This window comes from Eleutherodactylus coqui, chromosome 13, assembly GCF_035609145.1.
Source record: "Eleutherodactylus coqui strain aEleCoq1 chromosome 13, aEleCoq1.hap1, whole genome shotgun sequence".
NCBI classification, from domain to species: Eukaryota; Metazoa; Chordata; class Amphibia; order Anura; family Eleutherodactylidae; genus Eleutherodactylus; species Eleutherodactylus coqui.
In genome coordinates this window covers 4,059,790-4,075,602 of record NC_089849.1, presented here as the reverse complement: position 1 = coordinate 4,075,602, position 15,813 = coordinate 4,059,790, and the positions used below count along the sequence as shown (strand labels likewise).

Sequence of the window (15,813 nt, the reverse complement as noted above, 5' to 3'; positions counted from 1 at the left end):
TCTTCAGATGCTTCGTATCGTCTGCGCATCTTAGATTACTGATGGTTCTTCCACCTATTTTTAACCCAATACCCTGATCACTTACATCCAGCCACCTCATGATCGCTTCCGCATAGAGGATGCATCCTTGTCTTGTGCCCCTCTTGAACCATTCTGTGTTCTCATACCTGGTTCTCACTGTGGCTTCTTGATTGCTGTAGAGGGACCTCCCCAACGTGACGAGGCGCGCAGCTACTCCGACCTCCCTACCGAGACGGGGCGCCTTTTCCATGATCCACCTCAGGTTTGCGATGTGGTCAGGGGTCCCTTGTGGACTCCATCTTGGACATCAGGAAGTTCCTGCTCAGGGATACTGCCCAAGCGTTTCTGGATGATTTTCAGGAGCACCTTGTTGGCGTGGGGAATCGGAGTGATTGTTCTATAGTTCCCACAGTCCTTTATCGCCCTTCCTTGGCAGTGCAATGAAAACTGATCCTCTCCAATCCTCCGGCCATGCGCAGGTCCTCCAGACTGGTGGTGTCCGTGCAGCTCTTGGGACTGGCTGAGCAACTCTGCAGGGACTCCATCGCTGCCGGCTCCACTTCCCGGCAGGTGTGGTGCCCGGTCCTCTCGGGCCCCGTGTTCCTCTGGGGGGTCACTGCTGGCGCCAGGTTTTATAGTTCTTATATATTCCCTCCATCTCTACTTGATGTCCTTCTGGTCACTGATTTAATTCCCATTGTGGTCCATGATGGCTGCTTGGCAGGTGAACAGCTTCCTCACCTGTTTCTTAGTGGCATATAATTCCCTGGTGTGACCCTCCTCATACACGGGGCGTTCAGGAAGCTGTTCTTTGTCTTTCCTGGCTTCTCTTTGGAATTTGGCATGGCATCACCTCCTCCAACCTTGCCTCAGCTTCTCTCCTTTCATCAGGATCTGGAGGGTGGGTGCACTTGGCTCCCAATGCGATCTGGCTTCTTGAATGGCATGTGTTCTTGAGCGATTTCAGTGAGGTTTCCCTTTCTCTGCCCACAGCTGCCCACTATCTCTGCCCACTTTTCTGCATGAGCGAGTCAAACCTGTTCCTCACCTCCATTGCATATTGTGCAGGGATCTTGCTGACATTGTTTTTTTCCGTCTGGCAGGACGCTTGAGCTTGCATAGTCTGACCCTTGGCTATAAGGACTTAGAGAAGGAGAGATTGCAGGAGCGGTCGGCAGACACGGCCTAGGGAAGAGGAATGACTCTGCGGACCGCCTTGTGCAGTTCTAGTTTACAATCGCCAACACCTCCTTTACTCAGCGGCATCTACGCCTCTACACCTGGACATCCGCAAATGGCCGCATCACAACCAAAGCGACTAGATCCTCTGCCAGCAGAAATGGAAAGGCTCAACTTTCTCTGCATAAACACTGGGGTGCGGACTGCGGGTCCGATCACCAAAGTCGGGGTCATACAAATATACTTTATTAATACAATGCTGTTATGATGTGAGACGATCTTTCTCCATGCAACGCGGCTTCCGGCTGTTTATTACAGCCTACACCCACCCGCAACCGCTCCGATAAGCTGCGCAGCTCAAAGGAGCTGTTAACTCTTGAAATCCCCCGACCGATGTTTGGGGGTCCCTTACATGGGTTTTCTGTGCAGGAGTCATGGCAGCCGGGGCCTTCTGAAAGGCCCCAAGGCTGTCATAGCAGAATGCCTATCAAGCCATACCTGTAGCGTGGCGTAATAGACTGCCTGTCAGATCGCGGTATAAAGTAATGCTACAGTGTTACATCATATTGCAGGAGCGATCAAAGCATCGCATGTTCTTGTCCCCTTAAATAAGTTTTAAAATTTTATTAATTATTTAAAATAAATGGGGTTTTTGTTGTATAATCAAAAAAAAAAAATATATAAACAAGCACATATGGTATCGTTGTGTCCGTAAGGGCTCATGCCCAGGACCGTCGCTAGATATAACCGCGGGAGGACCGCGGTGGTAAACAAACCGTGATCACAACGTAAATCCGTGGAAAATACAACATGCCACTTTTTGTTTGTATAACCGCTCGCATAAATCCACGGTAAAACTCTGCATGTCGGCATCGGCTGGCAGAAAAGCTATTGAGTTCAATAGAACCTAATAGTTGCGGTAGAAATCCGTTTGTGGCCATTTGGCTTAAGAGTCCGATCTATCAGAGTAACGCATTGACGCCGCACGGTGAACGTCGTCAGAAAAGAATAAATATAAAGAATGACGGAATAGTGGGTTTTTTTTGTTTTTTTTGTCACCCTGTCTCCAAGAAAAAATGTAATCAAACGCTATCAGTCATATGTACTCCAGAATGGTGCCAGCGGAAACTACAGGATGTCCCGCAGAAAAAGTGCTTGCCTAAGGCCCCCTGCACACGGGCAGTAATTCCGTGGACGGATTTCCCGCAGAATTTCCGTCCATGCCCGCTTCATAGGATTGCATTGCAAAACACAACCCTATACAGACGGCTGTGATTATTTTGCGTGAAAATACACACGGAAAACAAATGGCGGCATGTTCTATTTCTGTGCGGGGCTTGCAGAGGCACTCACAGAAATGTCACCCCTGACACCCCGCCTCCGCTTTGCGCATGTGCCGGCTGGGCGGCAACTGGGACCTCACAGAGCTGGAGCCGCGGGAGAAGGTGAGACCCGCACTGGTCCCTGCAGGGGCTCGGGTCTTGCTTCGAGAATTCTCGCAGGGGATCTGACCCAGACGTCTGCAGGCGGCTTAAATGTCGAAGAAAAAATAGTTATGCCTGTCGGTACACGGTGGCAGAAGGTTAAAAAAAAGTCTTTGTAGAAAATAAGAGTACAGCAAAAAAACGATATAAGTTTGGGATTGTAGTAATTGTGGTGACCCACAGAATCGTTGCATCATTTTCGTTGCTGTCTGTATGCTGTAGAAACAAGACGCAACCCAAAGATGGCAGAATGTTTTGTTTTTTCCATTTCACTCCACTTAGAATTTTTTTTTTTTTAAGTAAATTAAAAGGTACTACTGAAAACTACAACTCATCCCCCAAAAACCAGGCCCCCCTCCTGTCCAGGAGTTGTTGGTGGTTGCAGCACGGCTCCCTTGACCTAAATGATGATTTGCTTTTCTACAAACTACCTGTGAGCGGGGGTCATGTTTTTGTAATCCTGAACAACCCCTTTACAGAGGTTACCCGGGGACATGGCTTTATTCAAAAACTTCAGCCTGCAGTAAGAGAATTCGTACTCCTCTGCCGCCAACTGTCCGGTCTTCACCGCCAGGTGGGAGCCGGTGATGATGTCCCTGACGAGGGCAGCCGATCACCGATGCAGCCGATCACCGGCTCCCATCAGCAGGTTGTTTCTGACAGTCGGATGTTTTTGGACTGATCAGTCACACAAGTGTCATTCGGAGTTGTTGGTGCTTCCATCTACAGCATGGGCAGCGGCCGCACCCCAAACCTAGGTCGGTGTTACTCAGCCACTTGTTGGGGGAGGTTGGCTGAAGGTGGCCACGTGACTTGCGTTGCATGATCTCTGTGCTAGCCTAAATAACAGTGAGTGTCACCGTTCAGCTGGTTTATACCTACAGATCGTCCGTCCCCCGATTAGAGGCCATCTGTTGATTGTCACAGGGAAGTGCAGTCATTGTGGCCGATGGATATGAATGTCCAAAACTGCATGTGGCAACTGACTTCAGTGTAAATAATGAGACGTCTTCTGTCTTTTCATTCTGATCTTGTGTGAATTCTAGTAAGATTGCAGCATCTCCGCACTATCTAGACCTGTAATGGTCGTTGGGCCGTGTCCAGTAGCTTGTGAGAGCAGAGGAGATGCAGGGTACGCTACCTGCAGGTCTTCTCTGCTGTCCTTCCATTCCTTTGGTTCCTGGTCCTGTTCTTGGCCATCCAAGACGGCCGAGACCATCTTCAGACTCCTAATCCCCACTATACGTGCTCTGGTGATTAGCTCTGCCCTAGGTAGGTAGACAACTGCTGCAACAATCTTGGCTGCCTAAATCATCAGATTGGAGGTGCTGCAGGTGACGCACCTCTCGGCCCTCCCTCTTCTTCCTCCAGTTAGTTTTTAGAGCTTTAAGGCCCCTTTATTAGGCTGTATAACCAGATGAGGCCTTAAATAGCCTCAGACCTTGTATATCCTCTCTAATTATTACACCTTTATTACAAGAGTATTTAACGGCTGGCTAAAACGGTGCCATGCTTTTATTTTTTTTTCCTAACCCCAAAACTTCTCTAAAGGTAACTTCCTGTAGACTCCAGGTGCCGTCTTCATTATTCTGTTTAATTGCCATACAATGAGCCATTCCACAAGCAACCCAAAAAGTAGCAACTCTTTAGGCACATTAGTCACTTGACTTATGGCCTTTTAGGCCTCCTGCAGACAGCTGGGTCGGATCGCAGCGGGGTGTGAGCTGTGCCCCTGCAGTGACCACTGCGGCTCACCACCTCCGGCGTCTCCTCCGATCTATCCAGCCGGCGCCTCAGCGAGGCTCGCACAGAAATGGGACATGCTGCGATTTGTTTATTGCGCGGGTTCTACGCAGTCAAATCGCGACCATCTGCATAGATTGCATTATCTGATGCAATCCTTTGGCAGTGTGCACGGGCGGAAATTCTGTGGGAAATCCGCTGCAGGATTTCCACCCGTGTACAGGAGGCCTTACATAGACTTGCCACTGCATCGCGGGCTTCTTGCTCAGCGCTTCACGTCCTATGGGAAGGAGGGGAGTGTTTACACGGGGTGTGAAGAGAGATTGCGGGGGCGACCTTTCTTCATACAGCACGGGCGCCGGCTGTCTATTACAGCTGACACTCGCCGGCAATAGCTGCAATCAGCTGCGCGACTGTTTGATGCTATTACCTTTTTAAATGCCCCTGATGCCCTGCCCCCTTCCACAGCAATCTGTCCTTTAAATGCTGCTGAGATCGCAGGGAGCCGGGAGGGTGTCATGGCAGCCAAGGGCCTTCTGAAAGGCCTAAGGGCTGTCTTAGCACTATCAAGCCATCCCCGTGGAGTGGCTTGATAGACTGCCTACCCGGTCACAGTATGATGTAATGCTATGGCCCTGTGGGGACTGAAAAAGAAAATAAAGCATTACATCATACTGCGATCTGACAGGCAGCCTATCAAAAATATCCAGTTCAAGACCACCTGGTGGCAGCACAGCCGGACCCAAACTGGATCCGAGTTACTTCATGTCCACGGGCATGCACGGATTCCAGCCGTACCCACAGCCACGAGGCCAAAAGACATTTTCTCACCTGTCTGTCCGGTTCTTCTGCACTGTGGTGTTTTCCGTTTGTGGCTTTTTTTTTCTTCTTTACTGCGGATCCACGGTGCGGACGGCTTCCATTGACTTCAACGAAAGGCGCCGGCGTGGGAAACCACACAAAAGGGAGCAGGCTGCTTTAATAATCCCCCCTCGCATGCGCGCCCGCGTGCAATCCGCACGCTGGGGAACATGGCATCCGCAGGTATTTAATTACCTCCGGATGCCCAATGAATGTCTATGGGCATATTGAACTGCAGATCATTCCGTTATGACCATGAGGCCGTAGTATTTTACCTCCTAGTCTTGTCTTGCTCTGACTCCCACCTCCCCTCTCCCTCTACTTGAGGGTCCCTGCAAACAGTAACTGTAGCCGGTAGTTCCTTGCCCATCAGCGACCTCTGGTTTAGTGACAGACGTACATAATGACTTCCGCTTGTGTGCGCAGATGCTGACACGTTACATGCCTCAGTGGTGCTGCAGGCTTTATGGTCATGCCTGCAAACAAAGGCACAGCTTGGCACTCCGGCACCGTGCACGATCTGTGCCCGGGCCTTAACGTTCCCTGCCGCTTACAGTCCTGCAGTCCTCTTACATGGGAGGTTCTTGGTGGATTCTCTGCAACCGCAACTTACTGTTCAGTAGAAATGGTGGTTTTACATTGATTTGCAAATAAATTAGCTTAAAGGGAACCGGTCACCTGCCTGAAGCCGGATGCTGTACTTTTCATGTTCACCTAGAGATCCCCTGTAAAGTCCATGCACTGGCTGAAATCAAGAGTCCCGTGTGTCTTAAGCCATAGACTTGTATGGGACAGTGCCAGTACAAGACTCTGAAAAGAGTCCGATCGCTCCCCCCCCCCTCTCTTTTCTTCCGGGTGATGCATGAACTTCAAAGGTGGAAACTAGGGAGCAGGCGAGTATGAAAAATACAGGACCAGGCTGTCACCTCGCCTAATAGCATGGTGCTAATGTATGGTGCTCCAGGCTGGCGGCACGCTCCCTTTATGCTTTTCCCCCTCCTTTTGTCCATACTGCATATATTTTCCCCCTGGGGCTGGATCAGACTTCCTCATCGGCTCTTTGCTGTAAATTACACTGGGGCTCTATAGAGACTAAGGACCCGTTTAGGCAGGACAACAGCCCAAACTGCACTGACCTCAGCGCCAGGTTGTTGGCGCTGGTGCAGAGCCTTTAGCCAGGCAGATCACTGCTGGTTTCTTGCCCAGCGCTTCACATTCCATGTAACACACTGAGCGTTTACACGCAGCGAGAGGTCAGCGAGCCGGCAATGATTCCATTAGCGAACTGTAACGGTAGTGCGTGATGGCTGAGCGTTCAGACATGGCGATTATCGCACAAATTAGTTTGTTTAAACGAGTTTTGGACAATAACGGTCTTGTGTAATTGGCCCATAACCCCCCGTCTTACGCTGAGCGATTTTTCGTTCAGTAAATCTTTGTATGATTTTGACCGATCGTTCGGTGTAAACGCGGCCAACGACTGAACGACGATGTGTTGACTTCTCGTTCGTCTCATTTTATAATAATCGTTCAGTTGCCTTGTGTAACCAGCGATGGTTCAGTCGTTCTCTGATACGGGGAATGTGAATGACTGAACAATAGGAAACGTATTTTTGGACAGTTTCTGCCTGTATAAACAGGTTGCATGAGAGAATGAATGAATGAACGGTCATCGTCCGCTCATGCAAATGATTTATCGCTCCCTGTACAAGGAGCCTTATGCTAGGACTTAACATCGAGCGTGATTCGCATTTCAGTGTAACTCATGTGAATGTAGTCCTGAGGACGGCTCTGATCTCCACAAGTGACCGAACGCCTCAGAGGTGCGTGTCATATTGGGAGACCTCAGCCCTGTTCTAACCGAACGCCTCAGAGGTGCGTGTCATGTTGGGAGACCTCAGCCCTGTTCTAATCGAACGCCTCAGAGGTGCGTGTCATGTTGGGAGACCTCAGCCCTGTTCTAATCGAACGCCTCAGAGGTGCGTGTCATGTTGGGAGACCTCAGCCCTGTTCTAACCGAACGCCTCAGAGGTGCGTGTCATGTTGGGAGACCTCAGCCCTGTTCTAACCGAACGCCTCAGAGGTGCGTGTCATGTTGGGAGACCTCAGCCCTGTTCTAACCGAACGCCTCAGAGGTGCGTGTCATGTTGGGAGACCTCAGCCCTGGTCCAATTGTGCAGTTCATTTGCAGTCCTCCTTGCTGTCCTCTATGGGGGTAGATGTGAATTGGCCCATTCATAGTTTTATTACTGAGGTATCATTTTTGCATATGATTATTTGGGTCTATTAAATGTTCTCGCTTTCTTCTTCCTTCAGGCAGTAATAATGTTCCAACTTCCGGTAAATAATCTGGGCAGTTTGCGAAAAGCCAGGAAGACTGTGAAGAAGATCTTGGGTGATATTGGGCTGGAGTACTGCAAGGACCATGTAGATGTGAGTATCACTGTTAGCGGTCAGTATAACCCTATTGGCCTTTATTAGCCAGACTGCCGCTTACAGGGAGGAGGCTTTACAATTGGATCATTCAGGGAATACAATGTTATAACTTCTATAACTTGTCAGAAGAGGTTTGAGCCCATTGAATCTGCAGACTCCCGATGTGTGTGGGAGAAATGTCCGGATTAGACTAATGAAAGCCACAAAGCATTGGGACTAAACTGAATAATCAGAACTCAATGGGGCAGGTGTATTATATGAAATGCACCAGGAAGGTAATGATGTATAATAGAAAAGGTGCGTGTGCCAAAATGCAGAACTCCCGCTCTGCAGGTCCTTGTTCCATGCAATGTTTTTGCTCCTATAATACATGTTTTTTACAAATTTTTTTTTTCTTGTATTATGTGCAGGAATTTAAACAATTTGAACCCAACGACTTCTATGTGAAAAACACATCATGGGATGATGTAGGACTGTGGGACCCATCGCTCACTAAAAATCAGGTAAGTGTCTTCCTCTATAGTCTCTGCCATTGGTGAACATGTGGAAAAACCAACATTCACGTCCCTGTATCTATAGGGGGTCCTGTAACTAAAGCTGAGGAAGCTGCAGAACTGTGTGTTATATAATTAAGGTTTTGTCTCCTTTTATCATTTTAGATTATAAAACTATTTATTTTAAGATCTCAGCTTGCTGTCAGTGAAAAGCAGCATTCTTCGTATCTCTAAAGGCTAAATCTCCTAATCTTGTCTGGCACGGCATCTTGGCTTGCTTGCAGAGCACCATGCTGCTGTATCGGTTGGGCAGGATCAGGTTGGATTTTATCCTCTAGATGCCGGCGACAAGCGGAGATCTTAAACGGTGAACAGTAAATCAGGAATTTGCACAACTTCTGTGTGATGAATAAGCTTGGTTCACTACATGTCAGAAACCCCTTGTAATGCAGACCTGTATCCAATATCTGTAGGCATTTCATGTTTGACATGGCTACAGAAGCACACACCTGCCTATATTGGCCCCATTCCACAGACGTCGGCGTCTGGCTACTTTTTCCCCAAATTATTTCCTTTATAATCTCTTCCATGAATTTGTGCTTGAAGAGTGATTAGGGATTAGTGACGGTCTCTATGCACTGACGGCATCTCGTTTTGCAGTGAACAGAGCTGAGTTGTAATACCAGAAATGGCAGTGAGCAACGGTGGCGCAGTGTGCGGTTTAACTTTTACAGTGTTTGTGTTCTCGGCGTCTGTCTGTCAGTACGAGCTTCACTTTTTTGTGCCCTTTTGCTGATTCTTTCTACTCTTCTTACAGGACTACAGAACAAAACAGTTCTGCTGCAGCCAGTGTCCGTTCTCATCAAAGTTCTTCTCCGCTTACAAAAGTCACTTTCGAAACGTCCACAACGAAGACTTTGAGAACCGGATTCTTCTGAACTGTCCGTACTGTACTTACAATGGAGACAGAAAGACTTTGGAAATGCACATTAAGGTGTTCCACGCACCAAACAACCCTCAGCCAAGTCCAGTCCTCAGCGCTTTTAAAGACAAAAACAAGCTTGACAGCCTTAAACCTAAGCAGGCCGACAGTGTGGAGCAAGCGGTTTATTATTGTAAAAAGTGCACTTACAGAGATCCTCTCTATGAAGTGGTGAGAAAACACATATACAGGGAACATTTCCAGCACGTTGCGGCACCATATGTTGCAAAGGGCGGTGACAAATCACTGAATGGTGCCGTGCCTATAGGGGCAAACGCAAGCAATGAAAGCAGCATTCATTGCAAACGATGTCTGTTTATGCCGAAGACTTATGAAACTTTAGTACAGCATGTAATTGAAGACCATGAGCGGATTGGGTACCAAGTGACGGCAATGATAGGACATACAAATGTAGTTGTTCCTAGATCCAAGCCATTGATGCTGATAGCTCCAAAGCCACAAGACAAAAAACCCATGGGCATTCCACAAAGAATGGGTCCAATGTCCCAAGGAAATGTCCGTACTCTTCCTTCTCAACAAATGGTGAATAGACTTTCAATACCAAAGCCTTCGATGAATTCTAACATGATGTCCAATGTCCACATGCAGCAGAATAACTATGGAGTGAAAGGGTTGTCTTCAGGGTATCAAGTTGGGCAGCAGATGAGATTAGGAATGGGTGGTAATGCCCCTGTTTCTATCCCCCAGCAATCCCAATCCATGAAGCAGATGCTTCCTGGTGGAAATATGAGATCTTACGCACTCGGTAATGAGCAAAGATCACCTGCTCCTTTAAGGTACTCTCTTCAGTCTGGAAACTCCAGTCTTTCAGGCGGCCACCTTAAACCAGCTTCCATGACTCCATCCCATGTTGCATCTCGAGGGCTAGGTCAGCCTGGTGCAAAACCCCCAATGGCCGCTGCTGCGGCAGCCGCTGCAGCAGCTGCCAACTCCTCTTCCTCCACCCAAAAGTGGAAGATATGTACAATTTGCAACGAGTTATTTCCAGAAAACTTGTACAGCAGTCACTTTGAAAAGGAGCACAAGGCTGAAAAGGTTCCAGCTGTGGCGAACTACATCATGAAAATACATAACTTCACAAGCAAATGTCTCTACTGTAACCGATACTTGCCAACAGACACTTTGCTAAATCACATGCTAATCCACGGTCTCTCCTGCCCTTACTGCCGATCAACTTTCAATGATGTAGAGAAAATGGCAGCCCACATGAGGCTGGTTCACGCAGATGAAGAAATGGCGCCAAAAACGGATTCCACTTTGACGTTTGACTTGACATTGCAGCAAGGAAGTCACACAAATATCCATTTACTCGTCACCACGTACAACCTGCGTGATGCTCCAGCGGAGTCCGTAGCTTACCACGCACAGAACCAACCTGCTGTTCCTGCTCCAAAAACACAAACCAAGACGGTGGAGAAGGTGGAGCCGGCTATCAAAAACTTGCCACAAACTGCTGTGCCGTACAAGAAAGATGTAGGCAAAACACTGTGTCCGCTCTGCTTTTCCATCTTGAAAGGCCCCATATCTGACGCTCTTGCTCATCACTTGAGGGAAAGACATCAAGTCATTCAGACCGTCCATCCTGTTGAGAAGAAACTTACCTACAAATGCATCCATTGCTTAGGCGTGTACACGAGTAACATGACGGCATCAACTATTACGCTGCACCTTGTACACTGCAGAGGGGTAGGTAAAACCCAGAATGGGCAAGACAAGTCCGGTACCATTAAAATAAATCCAGCTCAAATGATGCCTTCAATGAAACGTTCCAATGACTTTGTAGATTTAGCGCTCGCCAAGAAGAGAAGGCCAGATGACGACCCTGATGCCCCAATCATCTTGGATGATAAGCCCGAAGAGCCAGTAGCCTTGGCTATGGACCCCAGAGGCCATGAAGATGACTCCTATGAATCCAGAAAGACATTCCTTACTAAATACTTCAACAAGCAGCCCTATGCGAGCAGGAGAGAAATCGAAAAGTTGGCAGCCAGTTTGTGGTTATGGAAGAACGATATAGCATCCCATTTCAGCAACAAAAGGAAAAAATGCACTCGGGATTGTGAGCGATACAGTCTCAGCGTCCTGCTTGGCTTCAACATGAGGGAGCTGAATAAAGTCAAACATGAAATGGATTTTGGCGACGAGTGGAAGTTCGAGAACATTGATGAGAGTCAGTCCGCTCCTAACCCAAGTAAAACTGTAGATAAGAAAAATTTAAATGAATCCAGTTCGTCGGATAGCTCCGAAAATGTCGCCGAGGACTCCAGCGAAAGTGCCATCATCCAAACTCCGGAGAAGGATCTTAAGTCCCCGGCTTCAGAACAGAACACAACCGTGGAATTGCTAGAAAACCAAAACGCAAATGCTCCGTCAAAGGCAAACGATCATTCTAATGAGATAATTTTGGACAGCTCTGACAATGACGGAGAGGATGCAGATCCCCCAGTGCCGAAAGACACAGTTGTGCGTCCCAACAGCGAGCCTGTGCCGTCACCGCCAGAGTTGGAGGATAGCAATCCGAAAGTGAAGCAGGAAGCTCGCGTCAACGATTCCAACCACAGTAAAGAAGCCGAAAACGGCCAAGAAATTGAGAGAGATCACTTAATCGAGAGCGACGAGGAGGAAGCCAAATGCAAAGTAAACTCCCATGACAAAGCTGAAGAGTTCTGGTCTAAAGAGAAGTCGCTTTCTAACAGTTTGGTGAAAGAGGAGAACTTATCAGAACAAGCGATGGAGTGGCAGACGAGCACAAACGACCGTGAGGGCGGCGATCACTTTAACGTGACTGTTACAGAGAAAATGCACAACAGTCTACCAGGAGTCGGACTCGGTAGCCAACAAGTATAGGTTAACCTCTTAGACGCCACTTGTATGAACACCCACGTAGCTGATCTTTTCATTACGACCAGACTTGTAAGCTACCCCATTGAACTGTGACTTGTGGTAGGTCTCCTGCACGGTGCCGTCAGACGCTGGATATCCACCCTTTAGTTTCAATGGCTTGCTCTAGTCGCCTGCGTTTGGCACATACCGATGTGAAGAGCAACATTGGATGATACAAAATGCACAGATGTGTTTTTTATCCGCATTTTTTATTTGAGTATCACACGATGTTCATTATTTTCTATAATTTTTTTTTTTTCCTTTCAAACAAAAAAATATATAAAACAGAAAAACATGAACTTGATGCATAGAAACCCGGCCAACGTCACTGAGCGCAGGGTTTCCATCCCCCGAACGTCAAGACGCCCTCTGCAGGTTATTCAGAATTCTCTGGCTCACTGTGTACAGAATTTTTGGGATACTAATCTTTTCTTTTCCCCGCCCCGTCATGTATTCATTCTGAATAGTTAAAATGTATATTTGTACAGAATTTTAGACTTCTTCAAAAGTGAGACTGATGGCGATGTTCTTGTGTACCCACTATAGGTTTTTTTTTTTGTTTGTTTTTTTTTTTAATTTAGTGATGGCCTGCTGTGTAATTAACGCTGTATCTAGTTTACTTAGCGAAAGGCTTGAAAATGCTATAGACAAAAAGAAAAAACGCAAACTTAATAAGAATTTTGATGAACTTTGGGTTTTTGCACATAATCTGTACAATCTGAAAATGGATTGGTCATCTGGACTATTGTCATAGACACTTTGCTACCCCAAACCCTGAGCATTGAGCTGATAGAAAACCTGGTATCCTGGAAGAGAGGTATGTTAAAGCGTCCGTGGTGCTAGTGTACTGCGAGGCGACCATTCAGCGGAGTGAACGTCCGGGAAGCTTATCCTCTCCTCGGCTAATATTACAGTGATGGGATTGGCTGCGTGTAAGGTTCACTACGCACAATGGCCGCTTCCGCTGTTTGTAAGTGGCAGGCACGCTTTAAAGTAAGGAGCTCCATTGCAAGGACATATAAAAAACCACAACTTCTGCTAGTCGACATATTCTGATACCTTCTGGAGGTAGAGGTCTGTATGATATGTATTGTGTTTTGAAGTATCAAACCAGAGAAAACACAATGCCGTATTTTCGTTCTTAGTATATTTAGTTGCCCACCTAGTGATGTTCATTTATTCCATCTACTATTTGGCACACTGTTGTAGTAGTATTTTGTGATCTTTCTTTCCCTTTGTATTCATTTAAGCATCTAAATAAAAAGCTGTATTGTGCTTAATGTCACCTCTTCGGCTCCGTTCTGTGGATACGTGCCCAGGTGAGGGAAGCATCCCATTAGCCTTCATTGAAAATCTATATAGGTGCCAGGTTCATGCTGAGCCAGTCAGGGGCGCACGAATCCCGGATGGGTATTTACACTGCAGCGGCGTAGGTCTTTGGCACCGTCACACTTCAGTAAAAAATGTCTCTTTACAGCTACAAAAAAAGCGTTTTTTCACACACTTGCGGTTATATACGGCCTCCTTATTAGGCTTGTCAGGCTTTCTTTTCCCCTCCATGCTGCTATTAACCCCCGACCCCCTCAAAAAAGCCCTTTATTTCTTTATCGATTTAACAGAAAAACTGCACATGGATGTTTTTTCTTCTCCCCAATGACTTGAATGTGCGAATCTCATGTGTGAAATGGATCAGAATAGTGCAGTCTGTATGGAAAAACTCACTATTGTGTTGCACCATAGATCTAGATCTGTATAGTCCCATTTTTGCACAGACTACACATGGATAGAAAAAGCAAAAACCTAGTGTGCTGGAAGCCATATTCTGAGACGCTGCAATGCTCCGAGCCATGGGTACCGGGCTGCACTGCCCTACCCACCTGTATCATCGAGGGTGACGGTGCCCTTCCCTGCTTTTGTAAAGGGAGAGAGCGGTCAGTCTAAGGCCTCATGTCCATGGGCAGATCTGATATGCAGAATCCGCAGTGGCTCACCCATGTGAGAGATCTGCAATTCAAGCCACCCATAGGTAAAACATGGGCATCCGCAGGTGAATTAACGAATGCTCATTTTTGGGTGTGGGGAAACAAATTGCTGCATGCACCAATTCACTGTGGATTCCGTGCAGATGGACTCCGTAGATGTCTATGGGGTAGCGGGTCGTCCGCAGCCCAATTTAAAATACTTTCCACAGTCCATCCACTGTGGGCTTGCGGATTCCGATCCGCCCGTGGACATGAGGCCAGTGTAGCCCGCACCCATGACTGCACAATTTGGAACCGAGATTCAAAGTGTTTGTTCTGAAACGTCACAGCGTTTCACAATAAGACCTGTACGGGTGCGGTGTACATAACGTGTCAAGTTGCCTTTAAAGTGACTTTAGTACATTATGCAGAGATCAAGGTAACCAATCAGGTTGCTGGTGGTCACAAATGTGACTCTGCTATCTTGAAAATGCAGGATTCCTATAGCGGTACCAATACTGGCTGTTTTAGTAGTTGGTAGAGGCATTAGCTCAATTTCCACCTCTCCAACAATGCAATCCTGACACGTCTTACTGGAAACAGTCTTAGGGGGTTTTCCACACTTCACCTTATGACCTATTCCCTGATTAGTAGTAGTTTGATATGAGTCCACTGCTAGAGACCCCTGTCCATCCAGCCCACTGTCGGTGCAGCAGGTCGGACTATCGGTGGTCAGAGGAGCATGTCGGAGTGCTGGCTCCATTCCCACCAAAATCTATGGAGAGCTGCGCTCCATTTACACGTCTGGCTCATGATAGGACATGACATCCCAAGCATGAAGTGTGAGGAGCAGCTCGCCATAGATTTCTGTGAGAGTGAAGCCAACCACCTCTACCAACTATATTTGGCCTGCTGCACTAACATCAGGTCGGGCAGTCAGCTGGTGGTGGGCAGGGGTCCCAAGTGGCATACCCCTGTCCTCTACTGATGACTAAGCCAGGGGCTTGGTCATCGGTTAAAGCCACACTATCTCTTCATCATGGGACCAGAGGGTCAGTTTAGAGTGTTTGTGGAGGGGAGAAGGAGGTATATTACCTGCTGTTACCTGATCAGGTCTCTCCAATTCACTGGTTTTGAGTCCAGTATTTTGTTGTCCCAAGATGTAAATGCACTCTTCATACTCCCTAATCCCCAGCATGCAGTGGTAGTATTAGACTACCTCTCCACTGATTGGACGGCACTGACAATTATGTTCCAGGCCTGGAGGCTTACTATAAGTGACTCCTTGGGTTTTACCAGACGCAACTTGTAGGAATGTACTGCAGAGGATGTGTGTGCTGCAGGTTCAGAGGCTGGGCCCACAGCAGTGATAGCATTGTTATACAGCCCTAATCATTCTCTGTGGGTATATAGAAAACAATTTATGTGTTAATTTGGAAGGTAGATTTACAGGAAAGTGTTAAGGAGCCTTGATGAACACTGAAGTTTTGCATTGATTAAACGTTTACAGGTTTTTTTTAGTGCTCTTTACCGTCCCTCACGCGGAAGGTTCCTCGGCCAGATCTGTTAGAGGCTCAATCACCCAGATGCTCCTCTTTAGTTGATGGTTTGAGAACTGTGGTGAAGGATATCCTGCAGGTGGAAGATCCAGAGGCATCCGCAGGGCAAGTCTCTTCCAGATGTCCAAGACGGTCCCTCTAGGCTCTTTCTCTTCCACAAGGAATTTGAAGGCCTCCTGACCAGGGATT

The 15,813-nt window shown here is 47.4% G+C and overlaps 1 protein-coding gene across 2 annotated transcripts in view; it reads left to right on the top strand.

Annotated features, from left to right (window-relative positions):
• Window positions 1-13,384, top strand: part of ADNP (activity dependent neuroprotector homeobox) — a 28,250-nt gene extending 14,866 nt beyond the window's left edge. For both annotated transcript variants that reach the window (XM_066587638.1, XM_066587636.1), the window contains exons 3-5: window positions 7,605-7,721; window positions 8,135-8,227; window positions 9,036-13,384. In XM_066587638.1, coding sequence (XP_066443735.1) covers window positions 7,614-7,721; window positions 8,135-8,227; window positions 9,036-12,068 — 3,234 coding nt within the window. In that variant the 5' untranslated portion in view covers window positions 7,605-7,613 and the 3' untranslated portion in view covers window positions 12,069-13,384. The remainder of the gene's footprint in view (window positions 1-7,604; window positions 7,722-8,134; window positions 8,228-9,035) is intronic.
• Window positions 13,385-15,813: the final 2,429 nt, after the last annotated feature.